General features: G+C 44.0%; 1 protein-coding gene, 2 long non-coding RNA genes and 1 other non-coding gene across 5 annotated transcripts in view; 1 reads left to right on the forward strand and 3 right to left on the reverse strand.

Moving 5' to 3' along the window:
* The window catches only part of LOC124176989, a 33,966-nt gene extending 18,672 nt beyond the window's left edge, over positions 1-15,294 (reverse strand). Inside the window, exon 1 of the long non-coding RNA XR_006869496.1 lies at positions 15,184-15,294. This is a non-coding gene — a long non-coding RNA (uncharacterized LOC124176989). The remainder of the gene's footprint in view (positions 1-15,183) is intronic.
* On the forward strand, positions 1,182-23,708 carry LOC124176988 (mucin-19-like). 2 transcript variants are annotated; one of them, XM_046558961.1, is made up of 13 exons: positions 1,182-1,992; positions 5,083-5,226; positions 10,864-11,009; positions 11,821-11,993; positions 13,471-13,741; positions 14,304-14,426; positions 14,510-14,680; positions 15,203-15,363; positions 15,458-15,711; positions 15,793-17,086; positions 17,153-17,532; positions 17,622-20,698; positions 20,787-23,708. In XM_046558961.1, exons 1-13 carry the CDS (start codon positions 1,935-1,937, stop codon positions 22,236-22,238), a joined length of 7,704 nt encoding a protein of 2,567 aa, XP_046414917.1. In that variant the 5' UTR covers positions 1,182-1,934; the 3' UTR covers positions 22,239-23,708. The 2 variants fall into 2 exon arrangements, with proteins under 2 accessions (XP_046414917.1, XP_046414916.1); XM_046558960.1 differs by having other exon boundaries at positions 1,182-1,651; positions 1,708-1,992; positions 15,793-17,532.
* Positions 6,060-6,130, reverse strand: Trnag-gcc. Its single transcript has one exon. It is a non-coding gene; the product is annotated as a tRNA-Gly (tRNA).
* On the reverse strand, positions 8,057-8,740 carry LOC124176990. The gene is made up of 2 exons (XR_006869497.1): positions 8,642-8,740; positions 8,057-8,553 (listed from the first exon to the last, which is right to left on the reverse strand). It is a non-coding gene; the product is annotated as an uncharacterized LOC124176990 (long non-coding RNA).
* Positions 23,709-25,298: the final 1,590 nt, after the last annotated feature.

The following is a 25,298-nucleotide window of genomic DNA, read 5'->3' on the forward strand; positions in this document are numbered from 1 at the left end:
AAGTCTCATAAATTCTGTAGAATTTATGCTATTCGAAATACTTACTCTCAGTCGCAGTTTTGGAATACTAGTTATTTATCATTGTCACTTTTTCACACTCCTAATTTTTCAACACTAAATAATACCGTTTCTAAACGTACAGTAGTCTTGTTCGTCAATATTACAACAATTCGTATAAAAATACTATGATCTCCTATTGTTACAGAATTGATGATGACAATGCCTCGAGTATCCTTAAATTCGTACGTTTCATCGTAATTACGGCTACGCAATAAAACAAACATTGATAATTCTTGAGAGGCCAAAAGTCTCTCCGTGTATAGAAACTTAATCGATCGCTTGACCTTTCCGTTAATAATATTGTTAGTGCATTATTCGATAGTAATTACACCGCCTCGATATTTACACGGCGAAATAATCACGTAATTCACGGTCGTTTCATTAACGCGCGTCTTTCCTTTCCAAGAAATCACTGGAATCATCGGCGTCGATGCTTGGTCTCACATCATCGAACGTTACATCAAACCCGGGCACAGATGCGACCGTTGGTGAACCGCATAATTATCTCATTGCATATACGAATGACAAGTGATTCCACAGTGGCAAATGGGTGCAGCAAACCAGAGATCAAGCACGAGCTGTAAATCTCTCGATCTAAATCGGCGGTATTCGAACTACGAGACGAGACAGAAAATTGTAAGCTTTGATTAATTTCGATGATTCGATCCCTTCGTTTCTTATGGAAACGTATGGTGCACAATATCTCGCTGTCCGCTCGTTTCGGGACTCGATATCTCGTCGTCAGGCGTACAACAGAAGTAAGGATCAGCAGCCGAGCTCGAAGTGTCATCCACCTATGACGATCATCGAGCATCGTGAGCACGAGATGAGTTATACAATCGTTGTGGAAGCCAGAATAAACAGCTCGAGGTGCAAGTACGCGTCATTGAATAGACGGTGAGGAGCCGGCAGAAGATCGAGAGATGCGTACGCTTATACATATGCATACGCACACGCACACGCACGCACACACACACATATATACATACATACATATAACGCGGTCGTACGGAGAAGACCTTGTTGACCGTCACCGGCGATTAGCATATATCGTCGATCATCTATAGATATAAACAGTTGCAGCGGTACGGAAAACGGGCTGTACCTACCGGTGTAATCTTGGGTAACAGGATTCGTTTCGAGCAGAGTGTCAGTGGCTAGTGAGCCAGTCGGAACCTCGGCATCGAGAGAAGATCACGCGAAGACCGTCCGTACGGAGCTTACGACCCCGTCATCGCCCATGCCGGCATTCATCTCGCGACACCGCGACTCCGTTGATCAACGCCGACGACAGCCTTTAAGTTCTTGGGGTATCGATTTTTGAACCTTAATCTCCTCTCTCCCCGGCGAGAGAACCGCGATCTGGGGCAAAGCACCCCACCTCAGGTGAACACCGCACTCCTGTCTCTCCCTGGCCACGCGCCGCGATCACCGAACATTTCACCTGGTCCGGGCCGACCGTCAGGGTTTACTACCGAGGCACCGGGACGCCGTGGGTTCAGTCGGAATCGTGCGCCGAAGAACAGTGGAGCGATTCCTCCCGACACCCTCGACGAGCTCGACGATCGTGCGCCCAGCGCAAATTGCATCGGTAAATCAGAGTTCAGGATTCAGAATTTCAATACCAGTATCGTTGGTCCTTTGTAGGCCCACCGCGACCCGACAAGGTGACGCTTTCGTCCCCGAAGCTTAACGCTAATTTTTTTATCATCGAACGCGTTCCGAGCTCGAAATCGGATCAGGAGTCGGAGGTGCGCCGACCACGATCCATCGATCATATCTTACGCTTCGCTGGGTATATTTCTGCGAATACTCGGTTCAAGTTGTGACGCACCGGAGGCTGATACCATCGGAAGTGAGGGTGAGGGAGCGACATGAGGTTGTCGATGCTGCTACCCCTTTTGGGGCTGCTCGCGCTTGGATACGCTGAAAGTAAGTCTGACCTGATTTTTCACCTTAAGCCGAGATTAAACGGGGCCAAGTGCCAAGAACGCGCGTGGTACAAACTATTCAGAGGAACGGGCTCGAGCAGCCAACAGCATAATTGAAGAAATTTAAATTTCACGCCACTTATTCCGGCGCTCCTGATCCAGTCGCCTGGCTGGGCTCGCCTCTCGGCTCGATCTCGGTCCGCTAATAGTAATCCAGTGATCTTACGATAGTTACTCATAATTCTAAGGTTAAGTTGCGCCATCGGCAACTGGAGCAGATGTCTTTACACAAGGACAGCTCCATCTACGTATCTCGTTAAATAAATTTCATTTACCTACGATCACCGTTCGGCCATCGGAATTGTTTGACACGTCTCGGCACGAGGGAAATACTCGCCAGTCTCGTGAACCTATCGCGGAATCTTGATCCTTCCGCGTCTTTCGGGTGTCGCTTTCAGTCCCTCGATGAGAAGAAAAAGAAAATATTAATAAAAAAAAAAAAAGAATGGAATCGATATCGAAGAATGGCTCGATTGTCACCACAAATCGTTACGCAATGCTTCGTTCTGTCGCATTGCTATTCGAATAAAGAACTCCTCGTGATCAGATTCTATTTCTCGTGCAAGTGCAAAAACGATTCAGAAATATAATAGACTTTGAAAAAATTTTCCCCGATCGCGACATTCCTACATTTGCCTCTTCACGTTTTTTTTGTTTTTTTTTCTTTTTAATGTTGTCGTGTCGTTGAAAATTCGTCACAGGAATTTTCCGAATTTATAAAACGGACGAATCGTATAATTAATCGTGCCGTTTATTCTCTCTTATGTCCGTAAAACATGTCAACAGTTTTATTGCTTTTCGGTAGTGTTGTAAAATAGAATTTTTCTCACATTTTCTCACTGAAACCACAGAAATAACTAGATAATCTTCGTCGTGAACAGGAATTTACGGAGATAATTGCATTAGCAGAAAATTCGAATAACACAGCTGCTGCATCAGCTGAAACTGGTACAATGACGCGATTATCCTGTTTGAGCAATGTAAAAGTTACATGAGTCATTTACCTCCGTATATGTGGAGATAATTGTTGTCTTAATCACGGAGTCTGATCTGGATCCAAGAAAGTTGATCGAGATAGAAGTACCCACTCCCTGCAGATACATTGACCGCTGACGCGTATGAATGGAATCATAGAGACAGATCAAGAAATGTAGCAGGCGTGCCGCATATGGGTCTAAACGTAAATTTCCTGGAGCCATTCATTTCCCTTTCTTTAAAACACTCAGCGCAGTTCACTTTCTACGGATGTTGTGCCGACAAGCCGCCACTTTTTTGTATTATCACGCGGCATCATTTCCCTCGACGATTACATGTTACACGTCGTCATCAGGTACGGATAAAAACTTGAAGCGATTTGATAATCGCCGTGATTGCATGCTCTGAATTTTTTGGCGAGTCGAAAATTAGTTTCCTGCAACAAAAAAAGAAAAAAGAAGAAGATTTTTCCAATTTATCACTGTACTCTTTACGATTGTTACGATTTTCGATGCGACGTCATTAAATCTTCATTAACTCGATCGGTTACCGAATCATCTAAGCTCCCGTATTGGTTATAATAATTGTGCCAAAGATAATTGCGGTTCGGATCGATGCTTCGGGCAAAATTCTAAACAATCAATTTTGGTCGAATTATAAACTTACCTCTACTCGTTACCACAGATCGGAAATTACTCAGGAGAGAAAGTCATGCCCACAGTATATATTCTATATCAAACCACAATTGTTTCTCCGACGATTTAATCTTCGAAAATTAACCGCGACAGTTTCTCCTGACTCTTCTTACCTTCGCCAATTACAATACCTGAATTAACTCTTCCAGTATCAATTGAAACGTGGTCGGATTTTTTGACGAAAAAATTCTAAATCGTCGAGTCAAATATTTTCGGGTATAAAATTAAACGGATAGAAGAGGAAAAGCAAAAATCCGTAACACGATTTTGTACAAATACTAGTCTCGTCTGGTCGCGAATACCTGACCATATTGGCCGGCAGACGTGAATCAGCGTCAGCTGTTTGTGAACTTTATCGAAGGCTAGTGAGACTGCTGAATTGATATTCTATGAACACAGGCAGCTCAGGTGTAATGATAGCTTGTTAACAACAAAATTGGATGATGCGCGGATAATTTAAAGCCTCGCGATAATTGCTCTTCGACGATTGAACGATGGATATGATATATCGGTACGACCGGACTCCCGGCCTTTCTCGTTTATTTTTCATCAAGTTTTTTATTCATTCTTCTCATCCATCTTCCTGTGTTGCGTTGGCAAATTTTTTATTTTATCAAAAACAACAAATCTTTATGGCTCGTCTGTGTAAACGTCTCTTACAGAACCCGTAATATCGAATGTTATAGCGGCGATGATCTCAACGCGGTTATTTCAGCTTTGCTCATCGTCGGAAGCATCGCTGCGCGATCAGAGTCGAGTGACTTGACTCCACTTGCGAATCTCTGTAAGCAAATGACGTGATGACCGTTCAATATTTCTCATTTAATCAAGGAATGTTGTTGCTGCTGGTGCACGTTAACTCGAAACCGTCGGTATAACATATTGTGCTACGGGCGATTAGTTTTTTTGTCCAATATTATTTCCCCTTCCCCTTTTCTTTCTTTCTTTCTTTCTTTCTTGCCGATTTGTCAACAGTAAATCAAAACTCCAGAATATTAAATACAAATGATTTGCATAAGCGTTCATCATCGAATCGGAATTTTATTAATCATAGGCTCAATCAATGCAAAAACGCACGATGTACTTCTTCTAGATTGTTGAAGACGTATTAATCTCAAGCGATAAAAAAAACATGTGTATCGGTTGCTGCGTAATCGATTAATCGATGCTGCGGGTGTTTTCACCTTCGATTCGTTCGAACCAGAGAGAAAAATAAGAAGGGCAATAACGATGCCAATATTATTTAATATACGACGTTATTTAGTAACGCACCAATTAGCGTAATAGCTGTAACGACTTTTCAGACACTTTCGACCTGAAATTATCGTGAAATAATATGTCTATTAACCTGCATATTCCAGAATGCCCCAGGCAAAGAACATCGCCGGGAAAGGAAATCCTGTGTTACACGTCCAGCAACGACCCCGAAGAATTGGCAGACGTCATTTGCAAATGTACAACGCTCGTTCACCAGGGACATGAACTCCACAATCTCACAACCGCTGGTAAGCCTCGACTCGAATTTCGAAACTAATCACTGCGCGCACTTTTCACGTTTCACGATTAGAGATGATCGGAGGAAATGTGCATTTTAAGAGCTGCAAAAATGGTGGAACTTTATCGTTCAAGATACTCGCATACTCGCAACAATTTCACTTCGACGAGACAAATTCAAAATTTATGAAATCCGACGTGTAATATCGCTCAGAATTTCCGTACAACCAATTATCGTTACTTTCATTTCACCGTGAAAATACATTACCAATAAACTTTCCCTATTCCCCATCACATGTCCAATCCTTCGGAAAATTTCCCCATGAGTTTTCCCCCGATTGATAAGATCAACCACCATCGACACCGTATCTTTCAGACATCCGTATTTAGCTAAATTATACCGGTCATTAATTTCACCTTTAATCAGTGGAAACAGGGAAAGCGTGGAAGTTTCTTTGACGTATTTTGAATCGTTTAAGTACCTACCTATACTTATGGATGTGGTGTATTTTACTTTCGCCGGTGAGCGCAGTTTACGTTTTGCGTACATCTAATTAACGCGTCCTTATCAGTGCATTAGTAGTTAGAGATTGGTGAGGTGGAAGTAGGAATTCAGACCGTTTTCACCGAGCATATCAATTCAAGGGGAGAATCAAAAAATACTTTAATCGCCATTCTTTCAAGTTTTCTTATTCAGGAAACATTGGCCTTAGCACGCACATACTTTCTAAACCAAAAGTATGCTTCTGAAAAAGTGGCACTTACAGCCTTTTATTGATTCTCCTCGACAATTAGTAAGCCTGCGTCACTGGCTGTTGGAACAAAAAAGAAAATAAAAAAGTTTTGCATCGGCCGGGAATCGAACCCGGGCCGCCCGCGTGGCAGGCGAGCATTCTACCACTGAACCACCGATGCTTATAACTACCGTTGTAGCGCGTTGTTTAAAGTTGTATCAAATAACCTAAAAAGCTGTAAAAAAATGTTGGTGATCTTCCAACTCCGGATTAGCATCAATTAGGACAGAGATTGATGAAAATTTCGCAATTGAGTGGAGATACGAAAAACCGCTTTAAGCGTGACTGCCATTTATAGTTGGTTAAAAACTTTTGGTTCTGCAAAAATGTAACAAGAAAAAATGGTAAAAAAAAAAAAAACAAAAGAAAAACGAAAACCGAAAAAACATTGCTAAACTCGGAACCGTTTTTCTCACAGTACAAAACAGGCGAAATTAGAATTGGTCAAGAACCTAAGCCAGTTCTGCACGTCCGGACCTTGGTTACGACGTCTCGTGAGAACCGTTAAGCCAACAAAGCTCAAGGTCGTTCAGTATTAGATTATCGCGATTAACTCGTAAGTATTAACTACAGGCACGAGAATATGATCACGGACTTCCGTTGTCAAGGAAAAACAGGGCGTCGATTCATCGCGTGATACAAATTAGTACGAAATTATTTTGTCCGTACTTCATTCGCCAAGATTACTTCACAAGGCGTGGTTGTGTCATATTTTCGAGCAATCGGCAATCGGAACGTTGACATTTCACTTATCTTGAGTATCACTTGATAATTTAATTTCGGATATTTAGGTATTTTTTCTACGGCTCGAAAAGTAAACTCATAAGGATCGTTGAGAATTTCTCCACTTAGATATTAGTGCACTTTGATGCATTCAATTATGCGATCATACCTGATTTCTGATTAAAGTGATTTCTAACTCTCGATGATTTTTACCCCTTATCGGGATTGATATGTTTCTGTTTTTCCCGACACAGGCAAGTAATTATGAAGTCACTCCCATTCGCAGGGATTCTTATCGATGACGTAACGACGAGTGATATTCATTTCTCCAACAAGCGTGACATCGTCATGGCATCGATGTTCCTCCTTGATTCTGAAATAGGTGTAATAAAGATATTTTAAACGTAGACAGGGCCGCCTTACCGCAAAACACATTGTTGAAATTTTATTTCTCTACTCGGCAAGGATCCTCTCGACGAAGTCTGCATGTACAGTCTTCAACGGTCGAAAAATAATAAGTATGCATATTTATACATTTAAATATCACGCAAAGTGAACGTTTTTTATCGGTATACATGGAGACTCAGTCGAGGACGATAAAAGCGGCTCGAGCGAGACGAGCAAACACAGGTGGAACGGACAATTATTTACTCTTTCTTTTCGCGAGTCGTTCTTCAGCACATTGCATATCAGCTGCACTTGTCACATGCATAATTCTTGGCTCAAAATTGCACAAAGGTCCGAATCGACACTGAAACAGCCGATCATTGATCGAAGATTTTTTACCTGGACAAAGTTAAATGGATTTTAATAACAATTTTGGCAAAATTGTCAGCAATTGAGAATTTCAAACGACAAAATATCGGAATATACGCGTAAAACGAACTGCCAAGTACTCGAAAAGATTTCTCTATTAGTTTACGTAACGGTGAATCAAAGTCGTGTACCTTTCATCGACATATAATAATAATAACAACTGCGCAGAACAAACTCTCTTAATCGTCTATAGATATGAATATTCATATCGATCTTAGTTTTGATCTGAATTTTGATCACATCCGTTAGGCTGCGGTAACAGCACAGCTATATCACTTTCGTTTTCTCATTAATTTTGTTTACGGTGAAGCTGGAGCATTTGTTGGAATTTTTTATTTTCATTTTTTTTTTAATGTCGCCCGCTGCGTTGACAGTCCAGAATTAATTGACACGTTGCGACGGGATTTTCGACGATGACGTGAATTAGAAACGGAATTGAACCGCGTGTCGTTTCATAAAGAATTCCCCACTTGTTACACTTTCTCGACCAAGATTTTTTTTAGCTCCATAACTCTGCACGGAGATGACTCGTTTGGCCTGATGTGTGACTAATTGGATGTTGATGAGGTTCTTCCTCGACACTCAGTATTCAGAGCTGTGATTAATATTCGCAATGTCTTCAACCAAAAGCTTAAACGTTAATTACAAAGTAGACGCGTGTAGGAAGACGTTGATTCCGTATACGCGAAATTCAATTTATTTCGCAAAAAGAAAAACAAAAAAAAAAAAAAAAACACCTACACTTCCTCGTTCTTAAGCTAAGTCTCCAGGTTATCAACATTTCCTACTAACATTGCAAAAAGTACACGATTCAATTTGGAAGGCAGTGAAAGCTGAACATAAGATGTACCAAAAACGGAATTCGCCCACGTCGAAGGTTTCGCATTGTAGGTTCTCAAGACGTTTGCGCTCGTTAATTACCTGCATGCGGATGCCGCATCGTCGTTGAAAAGTTTCGTTTACGATTGTCTATACGATGTGCTTGTATGTCAAGCGGATTGACCCCTGAAAAAACGAGAACGAAAGTTACAAACGAATGAAAACGACATTCGTCTGAACGACAATTCAAATATTGCGGTATAGAAATTCGTACATGTGTGCAGATACAGCCACGTGTGGAATCGGCGCTCGGTTGTGGATGCAGATAAATCCGCACCTACGTATCAATGTATGTGTATATATATACATATGTATATATATATATATATATATATATATATATATATGTTTACGTATTGCGGATATATGCGTGCCTGCACGGAGACTCGTGGGTGGCGTGTATCAATTTCGCAACCTGCACTCGTCGTCGGCTACTTAAGAATCGTGACCTCGTCCGGTTTGAAATCGGCGTGTGTCTTGATTTGGGTCAGTCAGGGCATTTATGGACCTAGATATGAAATATCGATGATAAAGTTTGCTCGTTATTCAACGTCTCATTCGCGAACACCCGTCGACACCCGATCAAAATCAGCTCCCACGTAAGGCAATCCGTAACTAATTTCCCCGGTCCAAATATCTTCGAGGCGATTGCACAAATCCGTTTCAAACGTTAGAGGTTCCAACTTTTCATCGAGTCTGCTGCGCGTGTTATACCAAAGGGGCCAGCCTAGGTCAACCAGCTCCGGTGATCGACTCGATACATCACTTTCATCTTCGGCAATAACACGCTATCCAAAAGCTCTTTGTATTCAATCGATTTACCCTTGTGACTTTCGATATAAAATCCGAAGTAGAGTTGAAGGCTGGTAAAATAGAAACAATAGTTCTAGAATATCCTGGTTCAAATTGTGATTACAGCGGATGAAACAAGCAAGGGAAGGGCAGAAGAAAAGCCGGCACAGAATTCTATATCCGTAAATTTTTCGTGAGTGAGATTGTTTTTTTTACCTGAATTAAATCGGAAAAAAGAAGAACAGACCAATAGAATGCTATAAAAAAAAACAACCAAGGACGTGAATTACTGTGAGAAAAACAAATGTCAAACAGAGGCGTTAAAATGATTATAATAAATATATAAAACCGAGATTTCGACGGCACGATTTTAATCTCGGTGTGTCAGATACCTATTAAAAAACACGTCTCAACAGTATTCTAAATTCTAAATCTCTTAATCGATAGATGAAGTCGTCCTTGCCCGAAGCAGCCGGGCACAGGCACAAATTCCCGAGCATCATCATGTCAGGCTGTACGTAATATGCAGAAGGAAAAGAATCAAAAACAAAAAGAAAAAAGACGAATTTATGTATTGCATGCGTACGTTATTTCTCTTCACAACACTGTCATGATAGCTGTACGCTTTTTATCATCTCAACAATTAACTTTTTTCTCATACGTTTGTTACAAACGATTGGGAATGTAAATTGAAAAAAAGTAAAAAAAGAAACAACAAAAACCACACAGTCAGCTCGTTGTTGTTTCCGATAAGCAACAGATTATAGAGCTGAACCAGGTATTCGGAAATTAAAATTCTACAAAATGAGAGGCGTAAAAAACAAATAATAAGAATAACAGTTATCGTCACGCTAGTTAATTTCTCGTTTAGGATTCACACGCATTGTGCAGAGCAAAATACCTTGTACATACCTGCCCACATCACACACGCATAACGAGCCTACAAAACAAATGACCGAGCGTTTATGTTTCAATTAACGAAAGCGAATACCTACTTACTTCGCAAGATCTCACGTGCACGTAGTCGTATTGAAAATTAAAAATTACTGTGCGCGTTTTGCGCGTTAAACACGGATGAATGAACGTGGCACGCAATTCGCGCATCGTATAGTATACTGTACGATATTACAGGTTGGATCTACATATTATTCTGTTATACATAATCGTGTTGCACGAGTAAAATAACAGCGTGTTCAATTGCATTCTTCAGTAACGAGCCGACGATATTGCAGCAGTTTGTCCAGTTTTCATTCTTGCTGGTTGATTTTTCGTTCACTATGTATACATCACGATAACTGTACCTTGGTTACAGATATACGTAGGTATAAGAGGTACAAGGCTGTACGCATACCTGTAACGATTATTAGAGGCGCCTGTATTCCTGCACGCACGATAATTGTACACACGTCAAAAATTGACGGGAGCGTATATTATCTAACGCCTGGTCTTGACTTCGTTACCTAAACTTGAATTTAGATAGTATCTTTAGATAAGGCGTTAAATATGTGTACGCGTTCGGTTGGGGCGGAGCCAATTACGGGCCGTGTCAGAATACCGAATGAATAATCAATTCGCCGTACCTGTATTATCACACATTCGAAACGGACAAGTGCGTAACCTGCAGTTTTTAACGCCATGTTTCAGGGATCGAGGAGCTCCAGAAGGTCCTCAAGGAGTCGAATCCTGTTCTCCAGTTCGTCATATCCGTGACGGACCCGCAACGCTCTCTCAGGACGTCCGCAACGACGCGCCAGGCGGCGTCGGGACGCCTCGCCAATATTCTGTCACAGGTAATTATCGACAAGTTGACATATTGACAGGACGAGCTAAGGTGAAAGAAGTGTGTAAAAAAGCAAGATAAAGGAACAACCAAAAAAAAAAAAGAAGAACCAACAGAAAACAAGAAGAACATGAAGAATTATAATGTGACGATCGTACGAGCTTGCCACAAAATTCCCTCGCAATTAATCGGTCGACGACCCGGTCCGCGTGTCATAGCCGAAAATAATACGTGCGAAAAAACGAACGCGGACCAACGAAATCGGGATCCTGTATACTTTTAAGTTCAATTCGCATACGTGAAGATTTTTTTGCGCCAAACAAATTGCTCGCGTCATGTTTTTATACCCGAGTGCACATATAGGCACAAGTGGGCATGTGTAACGGTAGAAAACCGAAAGCGTGGTTTGATTAGTATCGATTGAAAGGAACGACGTTAGCCCTGCGGAGATGGTATAGCTCTGGCCGCAGCAGAAGAGATTGGTGCTCGGATAGCGCGGGGGCTCGAGGGAATGAAAATGAAAGTCAACCTGCGGTCAGCGCTCCGAAGCACGCGAGAGAATGGTCCAGTTTTTGCTTTCTTTGAGGAACTCGAAGAGAAGCTTGTACGTGCATTTAACTAGGAGGTGTACGTAGTTAACGGTACTTCCGCCGGACGTTTAACGCCACGGTATCCTGAACGCGTGCTCATCGAACTGTCTCGTGATTTCTCACGTCAAGCTTGACGGACACAGATGCGTAAAGATTCATGGCTGACCGACGAACGAAAATTTATAAACATTTTTACGGGGTTCGAATGAGTGTTTTTTGTCACATGTTCAGGTGGACGGAGTCGAACTCGACATGACTGCCGGGTCCAAGGAACGTCTGACCCACTTCGTCAAGGGACTTAAGGACGAGATGACCAGGAAATCCAACGAGAAGAGGATATTGTTGGCGCTTCCAACGAAACCGGAGGAGCTTGCGAAGCAGTACGATATTAAGGCCTTGGCAAAGTAAGAACACGCGTTTTATCATAGTTGAATATTAATGCCCCGCAATATCATTGATCATTGACCTTTGATCCCGTATAATGACCACTCTCCGCTATGTAATCACTCGACGCTCCAACTCCAGCTCGATCAAATGCAAATTGATCCACATTTTGAATAAATAAGATATCATACGTACTTGTAACCAAACTTCTGATCATCGATCAAATGAATTAACGAAGATTTTCAGCATACGCACCACGAGTTGATCTTATACAATCTATTGGTATTGGTAACTTGTTAGCATGTTATTGGTCTTAGCTTCTCGTTCTATTTACTATTTCATTTCTACCTTGACGAACGAACAATACTTGCTACACCCCACGTCGAGATTGCATGTCATTTTGAATACCTCGCAGCGTGCAATCTACGAGCCAAAAGTAAGAGGTGTTTGAACACCCAGAACTGCCCGCGGCGTCTGGACCCCATGCAAAGTCACAATTACATCAAAGTTAAGCGTGGCCGGCTGGCCCGGGATTGATGGGGTCGTACCGCTAGCAGCGGAAACCTAACGAAGACAAATATCATGGTTACGCATGAATCTGACAGTTGCAAAAACCTCGTCTTCTCTCCACGTGGCACCGTAATTACGTGGACACGTGTTGACGCTACGCTTTTTTACTTTTCGTAATTGCTGGAAGAGCAACGAATATTTTCAATTCAAGGATCGCTTTTTTCGTGCAAAAAATAACCATCAAATGTTACTAAATCAAGATTAAAACTGTGATGGAGTATGTAATCACTTCTAGAACGGAGTTCTCAGACTGTACAGACACTCTGGATAATCCACATAAACTACGCAATCATGTTTTATACTACTTATTGGCGAGCGTGAGAAGTTGACGAGAATTGTCAATTAACCAGTGGGTTTGACATTGTGAAATTTAATTCTTAATTCAGTCATATTGACACGTGATCGAAAGTAAGAGTTATTTATATCAATTGTACACTCGTTGGCATGCCTAAATCGATGAATCAAATCGTCTTCACATGAATTCTCGACATTCTGGCAATGTGCACGTAGACGCAATATCACAACAAGTGAATACGAAAGTAAAACATGGCTACGCAAAATACCTTCGAGCACATCTCCAATTCCATCCTGCTGATCATCCCGTGTAGAAGTTGAGGCAGCGTCCTTTAGAGCAAAAATGGCAAGGATCGCATTTCCAGTTACGCATCTAGCTCAAGGATAGAAAGATGAGACTCTTTGCCACATCATGATGTTAATTAGAACTCAAACCACGTACGAAGAAACGTGAAACCGTAATTATCGAAATTTATACTGGATTCGTGGCGTAACCGCGTAACAGAAAGGAAACAGTTTTCACTTGCAAGGGCTTGTCGACTCGTTTGAGAAAAATATCAGTAATTGATGGTGGTGACAAGCAAAGGGTTTTTGCATTTTATAATTGTTTCCTTTTGCTTTGTTATCCCACAGATACGTTGATCTCTTCACTATGTCGACCAACTACCTCTTCGACGAAACTGAATCGTCCAACACCTTCCACCCTTCTCGACTCATGGGTATCTTCGATATGCTCAACACCGATAGCTTGGTCGATCTGGTTAGCGGTTTGGGAGTGCCGAAAAAGAAGTTGCTCATTTCTGTACCAGCTAGCGCCTACAAATTCACCCTGAAAACGAAGGACAAGACAATTCCAGGATCACCGACTGAAGAAAAAGAGCCAACGGTCATCAGCCAGAAAGAGGTAGAAACGAAGATGTTGAAATGGGTTTTACAGTTTTTTTCACACACATGTATCATCGGCCAGGAAGTTGGTTACCTCACCTTTACTACCGATTCGTTCCATTCCCACGCACCTCTCACTATCAGTTTGCAGAAATTTTAATCAATGGGAACAGAAGCCGTTCTACTATTTTTTTTTCTCACTTTTTTTCTCGTGAGTAGGTGGATGTTTAAATGCAGCAATACGTCTTGGTCAATTGACCAAGGCTCAATGTACACGCGCATATAGGAATAGTAGCGAGTCAACTTTTGCAAAGTGTGTCGAACGTATTCCGCGTGCGGCATGCGTCGTGGTCCATGAACTCGGCACAGTTTTGTGCCGGTGTACGGTTCTAGTCTATACTCCGAGTGTCTGTTTCTTTTTTCTTCATTTTTTTTCATCTCTTTGAATCTTTTTCTTTCCTTTTCTAGGGATTGAGATGAATTGAAGGCGGTCAGACCGCGTGGTCTTCAGCATCCGCACGTGCCGCATTTAATGACGTGATTAATAATATTTCCTAATTGACTTCTGTCTTGATTCTTAGCTCTGCGATTTGATGAGCACGGGTGAATGGACCGTCGAAAGGGACACGGACCTGACCGCCCCTTACGCTTTCAAGGATTCCACGTGGATCGCCTTCGAGGACAAGACCTCGGTCGGAATAAAGGTCTGCTTTAATTTCGGAGTATAGAACGCAGCGATCGTTTTTACGTTCTCTAGGTATTAACCGTGGGAATTCCTCATTTTCAGGGCAAGTACGTCTTGCTACGGGAACTTGCTGGTCTGGGAATTCACGACGTCGAGAATGATCAGAAGAACAACTGTGGTAAGCCGATTACCTACGAGGTTTACCATTCCTTTACGGACATGAAAAGGAAGACACGTGGCGCAGTCTTGGCTTCGCTGGAGAATGACATCCATGTGAGTAATAATTGGCGATCAATCGTATCAAATCACGAATGAACTTACGATCAGTGCAAGCATTCATGAGTATATCTTCAATCGCCCTTGATTGTTTGCTGCACCGTTATCAGAAACCAGTAATCCTAGCAGTATAAACGAACTCACTCTCAGTAAAAGTGATAGAATTCCACCTATGAGTAAATCTTCAGTCGCGCTTGATCGTTTGCTGCATAGTTACCACAGACCAGTAATACTAGCAGTGTTGAGGTCTCGCTAACTTACCGACCGTCTTACCTTCACTTGGTCTACTGTAAATTTACTTGAAACTGTTTTGTCGGGTTGTTCAATGCGAGAACGGTCTCTACTTCTAGGTTTGCCGATAGTAATCAAACGGTTTGTCAAAATTTGAATTTTCTACAAGAGTACCGTGGTTGCAGATATGAGTAGCCAATTCGAAAAATTATCGCACGCCGGAATGCAACTATTTCTTATCAAGATCAAAGGTTAAACGTATGGTGTACCTTGGATTTCGATTTTCAGCATATGGAAATCCCCACATCGAGGCACGTCAAGTCCTCCGGATACAGGATCGTCAGAGTAGTCGATACGGCTGGTGCAATCCATGCGATCCGTGAGAACACGCAAACCGAGTTCATATGTACCAGACAAGGATATTTTGTGCATCCGAAGAGTTGTAACAGGTAAACTGCCTTAAAATAAATAAGAAATAAAGAATAACGTACTCAAAGCACACCGACTAAACACTGATTTTATTTTTATCACTCACGTCGATAGATTCTACCGTTGCGTCAAGTTCGATCAGGGAGTCGACGACTTCTCCGTTTTCGAATTTGACTGCCCAGCTGGTTTGGCATTCGACGAACGTACCGAGGTCTGCGTCTGGCCTGGATCTCTAACTGAAGGATCACCCTGTCCAGGAAGTAGTGAGATTGCCCCAGTTCCTCGCGCTAGGTTCCAGTGTCCTGAACGTGACGGTTACTATGCTGACCCTCAGAACTGCAGATGGTTCTTCGCCTGCTTTGACTTAGGTGCGTGGCTGTAACCAAGAACCATTGCATCGGGTTAAAATGTAACTCATTTAACCAGATCGATTACCGTGTCTTTTACAGGTGAACCAGAACCGATGGCATACGAATTCCGCTGTCCCTTCGGCCTGGTGTTCGACGAACAGAAACTGATCTGCGAATGGCCATGGCTTGTACCTGGCTGTGGGTCATCAGGATACTCGAGGACAGAGTACGGGGGAGGAGAATATGGTATTAGGCAGCAAGGACACGGAGCAGGATACGGACAGGGTTCGGGTAACGGAGATGCGGGCTATGGAGATTATTCTGGTACTGGCATAGGCGGAGCTGGACAGTATGGATCAGAGTTTGACGGTTCCCTATACAAAGGATCTAAACCCAGTGAATCGAGGTATTCCGAAACTGGATCTGGCCAATACGATGGGGCAAATAGAGGGCTTAAATATCCCGGGGATGGAGGATATAGGGGGCAGGGTTATTCAGGACAAGGAGCTGATGGATCAGGATACTCTGGTGCGGAGGGTGCTGGAGGTGAAGGAGGCATAGGAGGTGTGGGAGGCGTGGGAGGCGTAGGAGGCGTAGGAGGCCCTGGAGGCAGAGGAGGCATAGGAGGTAAAGGAGGTGTTGGAGGCGTAGGAGGTGCAGGAGGAGCCGGAAATGACGGAGGTTCAGGCGCAGGATCAAAATATTTTGGTGCGGGAGGAGCTGGATATGGATATTCTGGAGCAGGAAATGCCGGAGGAGCTGGATCTAGATACTCTGGAGCAGGAGGCGTGGGATCTCAGTATTCTGGTGCAGGAGGAGCGGGATCTGGATATTCTACAGCAGGAAGTACCGGGGGAGCTGGATCAAGATACTCCGGAGGAGCAGGCCTTCGATCTCAATATGCTGGCGCAGCAGGATCTGGATCTAAATATTCTGGAGCAGGAGGCAGTGAATCCCAGTATTCAGGCGCAGGAGGAGCATCTCAATATTTTGGAGTAGGAGGTGAAGGATCTGGAATATATGGAGCAGGAGGTGCTGGATCGAAGTATTCAAATTCAGGAGCAAGCTCTGGCTATTCTGGTACTGGAGGCACGGGACTCGGACATTCTGGTGCGGAAGGAGTGGGATCTGGACATTCTGGAGAAGATGGTGCTGGATCTAAATACTCTGGAGTGGGAAGTACTGGCACTGGATATTCAGGAGTTGCAGGTTCTGAACACTCTGATGCAGGATCTAAATATTCTGGTGCCGGAGATATAGGGTCTAAATATACTGGCATTGGAGCAGGTGGATATTCTGTTTCTGGAGGTAAATACTCTGGTGCAGGAGGAGCAGGATCTAGCTACTCTGGAGTAGGAGATATCGGTTCTAAATATTCAGGCGCGGGAAGTGCAGGATCTGTATATTCCGGTACAGGAGAAGCAGGATCTGGGCATGCTGTAGCAGGAGGTGTTGAATTTGGATCTAAATATTCTGGTGCAGGATATGGACATTCCGAAACTGAAGATGCAGGATCTGAATACACTGGTACCGGAGGTGAAGGATCTCAATATTCTGGAGTGGGTAGTACAGGATCTAGATACTCTGGCACTGGAAACGTAGGCTCAGAATACTCCGGTGCAGGAGGTATAGGATCTCAATATTCTGGAGCAGGTAGTACAGGATCTGCATACTCTGGCGTAGGAAGTACAGGATCCAAGTATTCTGGTTCAGGCAGTGCAGGATCTATACATTCGGGATCAGATGGAAGCGCGTATTCCGGATCCGTAGGTGATGGATCAAAATACGCGGGTGCAAACAGTGGATCCTCGACATTTGGAACTGACGTATCCGGCCAAGGTAAGATCATCACTCATTACGGGCAAAAAAAATATGTTTCTAATCCAAGATAAGGGTTTCAAATTAATATATTGGGAATGCTGTTTCAGGGAGGTACAAAGGAAGCACATACACCGGGTACACGGGATCAGGTTCAACCAGCTCATCAGATTCTGGAATCACATCTGGCTCTGGATATAGCGGAGCTGACAGCAGCGGATCAGGATACTCGGGAGCTGGTGGATTTGGTACGAAATACTCTGGATCAACCGGAAGTGGATCTGACCACGGCGTGTACCCTGGTGAAGGCGTTTCAACCGTGACATATGGGGGATCCAGAAAACCTGGAGTCGTAATACAGCCGGTGCCTATTGGGCAGAGACCCGGCTCTTCAATTTACCAAACCGGAACAACGGGAAGCGGATACGTTTCGACCGTCGGACAGACCGCGAGCATTGCTGGAAATAGCGGTTACAACGGGTTCAGTTCTTCTACCAAATATGGAGGGTCTGGCAAAGACGGACTCTCCGTTTCTGTTCAGACGGGAGGATCCGGTTATGGTAGTTCTTCGGGAGCAGCTGGAGATTACTCTGGAGACCATGGAAGCAGCAGCGGTTCCGATGAACAGGACGTAGTCAACGGCGGAATAAGTTCAGGTTCGGTGTTCTTGACCAAGACTAGTGGAAGTGGAGCCAGTGAATATGCTGGGCAACAAAACGTGGGGTACACCTCGTCGGGACAGAGTGACTTCGACGCACAAGATGTGGTGAACGGAGGACATAATTCAGGTTCTATTGTAGTGAGTGGGGCAACCGGAAGCGGAGCTGGCGGCTACACCGGTCAAGGAATCAACTCCGGTTCAGTTGTTGTCACCGGAAGCACAGGAAGCGGGTACACCAGCAGACCCATAACCGGAAACGTGTTCACCAGTGTCTCGAGCTCTGGAAATGGCTACTCCACCCCTCTGACAACTCTCAATCCAGCCTACAGTGTCTTCGGTACGAGAAAGCCGGTAACACCAGCGCAAGAAATTTTCTTGCAAACTGTGACCCCTGGATACTCGGTCACAGGTTCCGGCATTAAGACAAGCGTAACGTACGGTTCATCTTCTGGATCGGAGGGTGCAGGTGGCATCGTAACAGGATCAGGTTATACTGGCGGAGTAACCGGAAGCGGCAATTTCCTCGTCAACGAAGCGAACACTGAATACCATGGCGTGGGTTACGAAGGTGACCACGTTACCGGTATCAGTGGAGGTACGTCAAGCAACCATGGAAGTAGCGGATACGTGGATGCTGGCTCGTCCAGTACGGTCAGCGAGGTTGGCAAGGGAGGAATTTTCACTGGAACAACGACGTACCATGGCAAGGGAGGAAGCTCGAGCAGCCATTTGTCCACCAAGACTTCCAACACCAATGGAAATGGTATTCGAGGTGGTTTCGTCACGAGTGACGTGCATGCAGGAACAATTCTATCTCACGACGGCTCTTCGGGCACTGTCATTTCCGGCAACGAAGATGAGGGTTCGGCTTACGTAGGATCCAGCACGCCTGGATACGTCGAGACCAATTCTGTGACTCCAGGATATGTCATCAATGGAGTAACGAAGACCGTTTATGGTCAGAGCACGCCTGGAACATTCATCACGGGAACAGCCGCACCTGGAGTTGTTTATCAAAGTAATGCCGGTCCTAATTCTTACGTTGATGGGCAGATCTATAAGGGAGCTGGCGTCCGCGGCTCTACAGTGAATGTTGCTGGTGTCAGAGGATCGACCACGTACTATGGCAACACTAATGCCTCTCCAGGCAACAAGGGTGGAGCCTTCAGCGTTAACCGGGGCGTAAGTTCCAGTCAAGATAGTGGTTACAAGACGAACGAATACCATGATAACGGAGGACGCGGAAGCGTGACATACAACAACGGCTACACGACTACAAAGTTCACCGAAAAAGAGCTCCAAGATCGTTATCCTACTTACGCTTCTTTGCCAGACACTATCGTCTCAGGCGGAAGAATAGAGGGAAGTAGAGGCGTAGTCCTGGGAAATACTATAGCCGGATATGACGGGCACACAAGCCAGCAATTCACGAAGACTGGACCGACCAAGACTGGTATCACGACCGCTCAAATTGGCGGCACTGGATCATACGTTACCAACACAGGATACCGTCGACCTACGCCATCACCAACCCACCAGAACATAGGCAGCCAAGCCTTCGCAACGGGTCAGGGATCGAGCAAGGGGTACTCCACCGGTGGTGGTTCGATCGGAAGTGACGTTAACGGTCTCGCATACGTCACGTCGACCGTCGCACCGGACGTGAGTCACATCGACACATCCAAAATCAATCTTGGCCCTGCATCAACGGGTGGATCATCTGGCTACCGCTACACGAAGCCATCGGTACAGTTTGTCACTGGAAGCGTAACATCCTCGACTCCAACTCCGTTCTCCGTAACCTACCAGGAGCCCGTTGCTCCTCTTACCGTCACGACACCAGCGTCTCCACACTTGAACGTCGAAGTGTACAACACTCCGTCCGTCGTCACGTCGGCACCAATCACGGCCGCCCCAGCCGTCGTCAACACTTACAGCTACAGACGGCCTTCCAGTGGATACAAGCAACCTTCGTATCAGACCACAGGTTCCTCAACTGGAAACTCCGCCTCCGGTGGCTACAAATACAGACGACCAACTCAAACTCCTGTTTATCAGGGTTCTGGCAAAGGTGACCAGCAGCTATTCACTGTAAGCTCGACCCCAGCCCCGATCGCTTTCGCTACGAGACCAGCGGACGTCTACAAAACGACTCTCTTCGAGGCAGCCAAGCTACCCGCTGCAGTTTCCAGTCTCGCACCAGTCTTCGACAACGGATATAAGACCGTCGTTTCGTCGACAGTTGCTCCGGTCGCTGTCACGACCGGTCAGTACTTCTACAAGGACAGCAGATTTGAAACAAGTTCAGCTGTAAGCGGTCTGACGTCCGACAAATTTGACATCGACAACCAGCAGCCTGGTACAGTGTTTCAGAAAATACCTTTCGGCTCGACACCCACTCCCAACACCGAGGACGGCTACACTTACGAAAAACCAACGAATCAGCTCAGCTACAATTCTCCAAGCGACGTCACTCCTTCAGTGACCATTCATCAGCAACCAAAATACAACATCGGAGGTCAACAGGTGAGTCGAATCCATTGTTTTGGGGTCATTGTCGATCGAATACTATTCACGAATTTCAGATTTCTAAAACAGTTTCCCTTTCACTTAGGTTAAATACGCTACGGTCAGCACACCTGCTCCAGACTTTGATGGCTCGTACCAAAGACCGTCTATCCCTGCCCGTCCAGCTGCGAAGCAACCGACTTACCAGAAAGAATTCGGCTCCGTGTCCACGTCCTTCTCCTCTGCAGGAGCGCAAGGTTACCAATACTCGAAGCCAGCGGTGAAATTCGTCTCTTCGACCGCAAGTCCCGACTATACAGGTAGCCGTGGTGGCTCTCCGACTAATTTAGATATCCCACAAGACGAGGTCAAGAAACTGATCGGCAACTATGAACGCGGTAGCGTCAAGTACACTTCGAATTCATACGGTGACGAGAGCATTGGAACTGTCGATAACTCAGGAGCTTTCGGCTACAAGGACTTCGGCAAGAGGCCGAGCGTCACCCCGACAGTCTTCGTATCCTCAACGGCGTCGCCCTCCTACGAACCAACGACTCCGGACTCTAATATTCGCTCAAATGCCTACGGCAGGTACTCTTCGAGCAGAGTGAGCGGTTCATCCGGTTACAGAGGTGCAGGCTACTACTCTTCGCAAGCTCCATCGTACGAAATCTCAACGGTTCAGACACCGACGAAAGAAGGAAAGGGCAAAGTGATCGTGAAATTGAGTGACCTGCACCCTCTTCTGCTGGGAAAACTCGGCGCTCAATGTACCTGCAGGTCAGATCCGTTCGAGACGCTTCGTGGTCCAGGCGCCAAATCCATCCTGATAAAATCCAACAAGGGAAAGATTGACCTGTCGAAGTACGACGAATCCGACGTTTACGTAGACCTTGAAGCCGATCGCGAACCCGGCCAATCCGTCGGTTATTACAGATCCCCGACTCCAGGACCTTCCGCATCGTCCTTAAGGACTCCAGCGACCGCCATCTTCGGCGTAACAACTCCGGCGCCTCCGCAGGTCTTCAGGTCTCGCGGCAAGCCGTCTACCGCCTACCTTCCGGCTGTTTCGACCCCCTCAACGATTGGTGGTTCTTCCGGTCCGGTAATAGTTGTTCCTGATGACGGGGGCCTCGGAAGCCCGTCGGACATCGCTGATACCCAATTCGTGGCCGCTCCAGAAGGCTTCGTTAAGGATGGTGCTCCCGTGGGTCGCACTGCAGGAGTTAGAAGGAAGAGTGGAAGGACTTCCGGAAACGCCGGAGCGATCGGAAATGCTATCGGCGGCGCAGGCGCCGCGTTCGATCGGTACGGACCAGGCGGATGGCGAAACGACGACGAGACTCTTCAGGGCGGCTCGGACTGCGCCAGAGCCGGACTTTTCCGCCATCCGAAGTACTGCAACAAGTTCTACGCCTGCCACTACGACGAGTGGAAGCAGAAATTCACACTCCACGTCTTCAACTGCCCGGTTCACCTCAGCTTCGACAGCACCGCCGGTGCTTGCAACTGGCCCACCACGGGACCTGCTTGCCAGGACGACAATCTTCTCGTTTAAGAAATCCCCCATTACGGTGATTACAAGAGCCGCTTTTGCGCGGTTCGTTATACCCCAAGATCCAAGGTTCAGCTTAGAATTCGATTTACGTAGTGAAAGGTTTCGCGGCTTGAAGATTTTTCGCAAAATTATTCATCGCAGTATCGAGATCAAAGTCATGCTTGGTACCGTTTTACAGCTTGTAACTTTCATTGTGTTAACGAGAAAACGAACGTTGTGAATTACTGTCTCTCTTTTTATACACTTCTTCGGAGACCCGTTCTCTACAACCGCAGCACTAAATATTCCGCGACGATTCAAACCAGACACGGTGACAGCGAGCGAACACGTCCAACGTTCCGTGGGTGAAAGTAGCTCGCAATTATCGGCTGGAACGCCGCGTAGCTATAACAGCGAAAAAGTTGAACCTTGTATTTAACGTGTATACTGAATAACATTTATATATAATATATAAATATATAGGCGTATCGTATAGGTATACATATAATATACACGAAGAAATCTGTATGCTTATATAGAGCAGTGTAAATATTTTACGTTTCTACGTTAATTTCTTCTGAATTTGTATATATTGGGACAAGCGTATTTTTTGGACAAAAAGAAAAAAGAGACACAAGAGAGATATGGAAAAGTAATAAGACTTGTCCCGCGATTGTCGAGTGATGTACGGCGCTACAGTGATCTGGTGCAAAATTTGTATATATATATAGAAGAAGAAAAAACTTGTTTGAGTTGCATCGAAGGTTCAGTAATATTTCTGTTTCTTCTGTTCGGAGATTCATGAAACATCGTTAAAATACTCATAATTGAAAGAGTGATAATTGTTTGTTTGTTTTTTAATCTATCGCTTTGATATTCTCATTTTCTCGCATAATTTTCCGCCTTCTGGATGGTCATTTGCTGATATGTATCGATTGTCCAAAATTGGATTAATTGCTCGTCTGATTTTTTATCTCTCTAATCCTAACGATCATTTCGAATTTTTTATTCACAGGATTATTTTTTATCGTTTTTATAAATGTAGCTGAATTTTTATTCCTTCTTCACGATATGTTTAACGAAATCCTTTTCTCTTATACCTATTATATTACGTATACTCTCTGATAATAATTTATTTATGCTTTTCATTAGCGAGTAAGGAAATTCAGTATAACACAAAGTTATGAAAAGATTTATAAATGCATCAAAACATTAAATTAACGTTTTGATGAACATATAATAGTTATCAAACCAATAAGTATAAACGTTATAAGACAACTCGACAGATAATTCACGTCCAGCTTATAACGAGAGTATTTGCACGTTTGGTAATACTGAAGAAATATTCTTTTTTCTCGTCTGTACTTTTTTTTTTTTTTTGTGTTTTTCTACAACCGCTGTTGAATCGCGCTTATAATATAATTACCGTGCCATTACTTTACGGTTACTTCTTACATAATAATATTTTACTGAATAAAGAATATAAATTAATGAATGATTTTTTACCATTTCCCCTGTTTCATCTATGATTCGAAAGTAAATTAGAAAAAAAAACAGAAAAAAGCTTTACGTATACGCAAAAATTATGCTTGCATAAATTCAAACTTATTATAATGATGACGGACTTTAAACGTCAATTAACTTCGTGATTTTAGTTTCGAAGAAATTCATGAAGCTATGTCATCAAAGAACAGAGATAGATAGACAAGTAGAAAAAGCTAGATGTAAAAGCTTCCCTGAAGACATCCGTAGTGGAATAACTAAGTACCCGGTTTCGAGATGTAATTGGGCGTTATTACACAGTAGTGTTATATGGTGTCAAAATTACACGGTCGTGATGCACGGGATGTCTGCATATAACGGCCAGTGCATTGGTTAGCATTTTATGTGTCTACATGTATTTTAAAAGAAACTTAACGATAGGCATACGTCATTACCTACCATTACCTGTTATTTCTACACCGGTAGTACATGGACGTCGATTTGCCTACTGCTTAACCTTTATACGCATCTAGTATTCGTTAGTGTTATTATTGTTTTCCAATTTGCAATAACGAGTTTTTCAAGTAGCTGCATTCCAAACGATATTTTCATCTCGACTCATTGTAAGAAAGCAATTGATGGAGATTCGGATGAATGTCGAAGGTAACAGAAAGGTAACACTCGACAAATAAATTTCGGAAATGATGCATGCGAAAGGTGAAAAAATTCGGCAAGTTTGAGTGCAGCACTCGTAAGAGAGCCGCCCACATGTTTCTTGTTTTCGTAATAAATTTTATGGTCATCTGATATGTAAACCTGTTTTGTAATACTTACGCCTAGCCCGGTAATTCAAGCGAGTATTTGTAGCCGGATATCTTACGTATACGATTAACAAACAAGGTTGGCCGCTACGCAATATATATGAGAAAAAAAAATCGATCAACCAATCAGACGTACACTGTAAAATTCCAGCAATAAACGGATGCATAACGAGTCTCGTGCTTGCCGATTTGGAATATCCCATAAGGAGAAAAATAACGATAAGCAGGAGGGGCGCCAAAAAAGAGTAAAAAATTGGTGTTGTAAGATCAGAATAAAAGTGCGAGTGCAGAAATATCTGGACCAGATATATGAAAGTGATTGGAAACGTATGATTGTTGCTTTTTGTATCTGGTTTGCCAACGCGTGCAGCAATTGAGCCCGTTTGCAAAGTATATCTGCATCTTTCGATCGTGGGCTGTATCATTAATCTAACGAGTTTGGGTTTATATAATCAAAAATTACGACACGATGCTTTGATCGGATGTGGGATATTTGCCTGTCTTAAATTTCCACATTTTACGATCTGAGAGGAGGACCTGCAGATCCGTCGTGCGCACACGTCAAGTCGGCAAAGTTCAACAACTTGCGTTGTGCTCATTTGCCTCACGATTTATACATGATACGTGCGCGTGTAGACGTAGAACGTTGGAACGGCGCTAAGAGCTCAAGGTGCACTTATCTTCGACAATTTTTAGCCGAGCTGACAGTCGGCCATGTTTTTAAACGCTCCTGGTCAGCCTCGAACGTACCTATAAGAAGAATATTAACGCTGAGTTG

This window comes from Neodiprion fabricii, chromosome 2 (assembly GCF_021155785.1).
Source record: "Neodiprion fabricii isolate iyNeoFabr1 chromosome 2, iyNeoFabr1.1, whole genome shotgun sequence".
Taxonomy (NCBI): Eukaryota; Metazoa; Arthropoda; class Insecta; order Hymenoptera; family Diprionidae; genus Neodiprion; species Neodiprion fabricii.

Coding starts and splice junctions, on each gene's coding strand:
- LOC124176988 (XM_046558960.1), top strand. CDS start 1,935: ATGAGGTTGTCGATGCTGCTACCCCTTTTGGGGCTGCTCGCGCTTGGA. Junction 14,681..15,202: donor CGCTGGAGAATGACATCCAT/GTGAGTAATAAT, acceptor TTCGATTTTCAG/CATATGGAAATCCCCACATC. Junction 17,533..17,621: donor AACTGACGTATCCGGCCAAG/GTAAGATCATCA, acceptor ATGCTGTTTCAG/GGAGGTACAAAGGAAGCACA.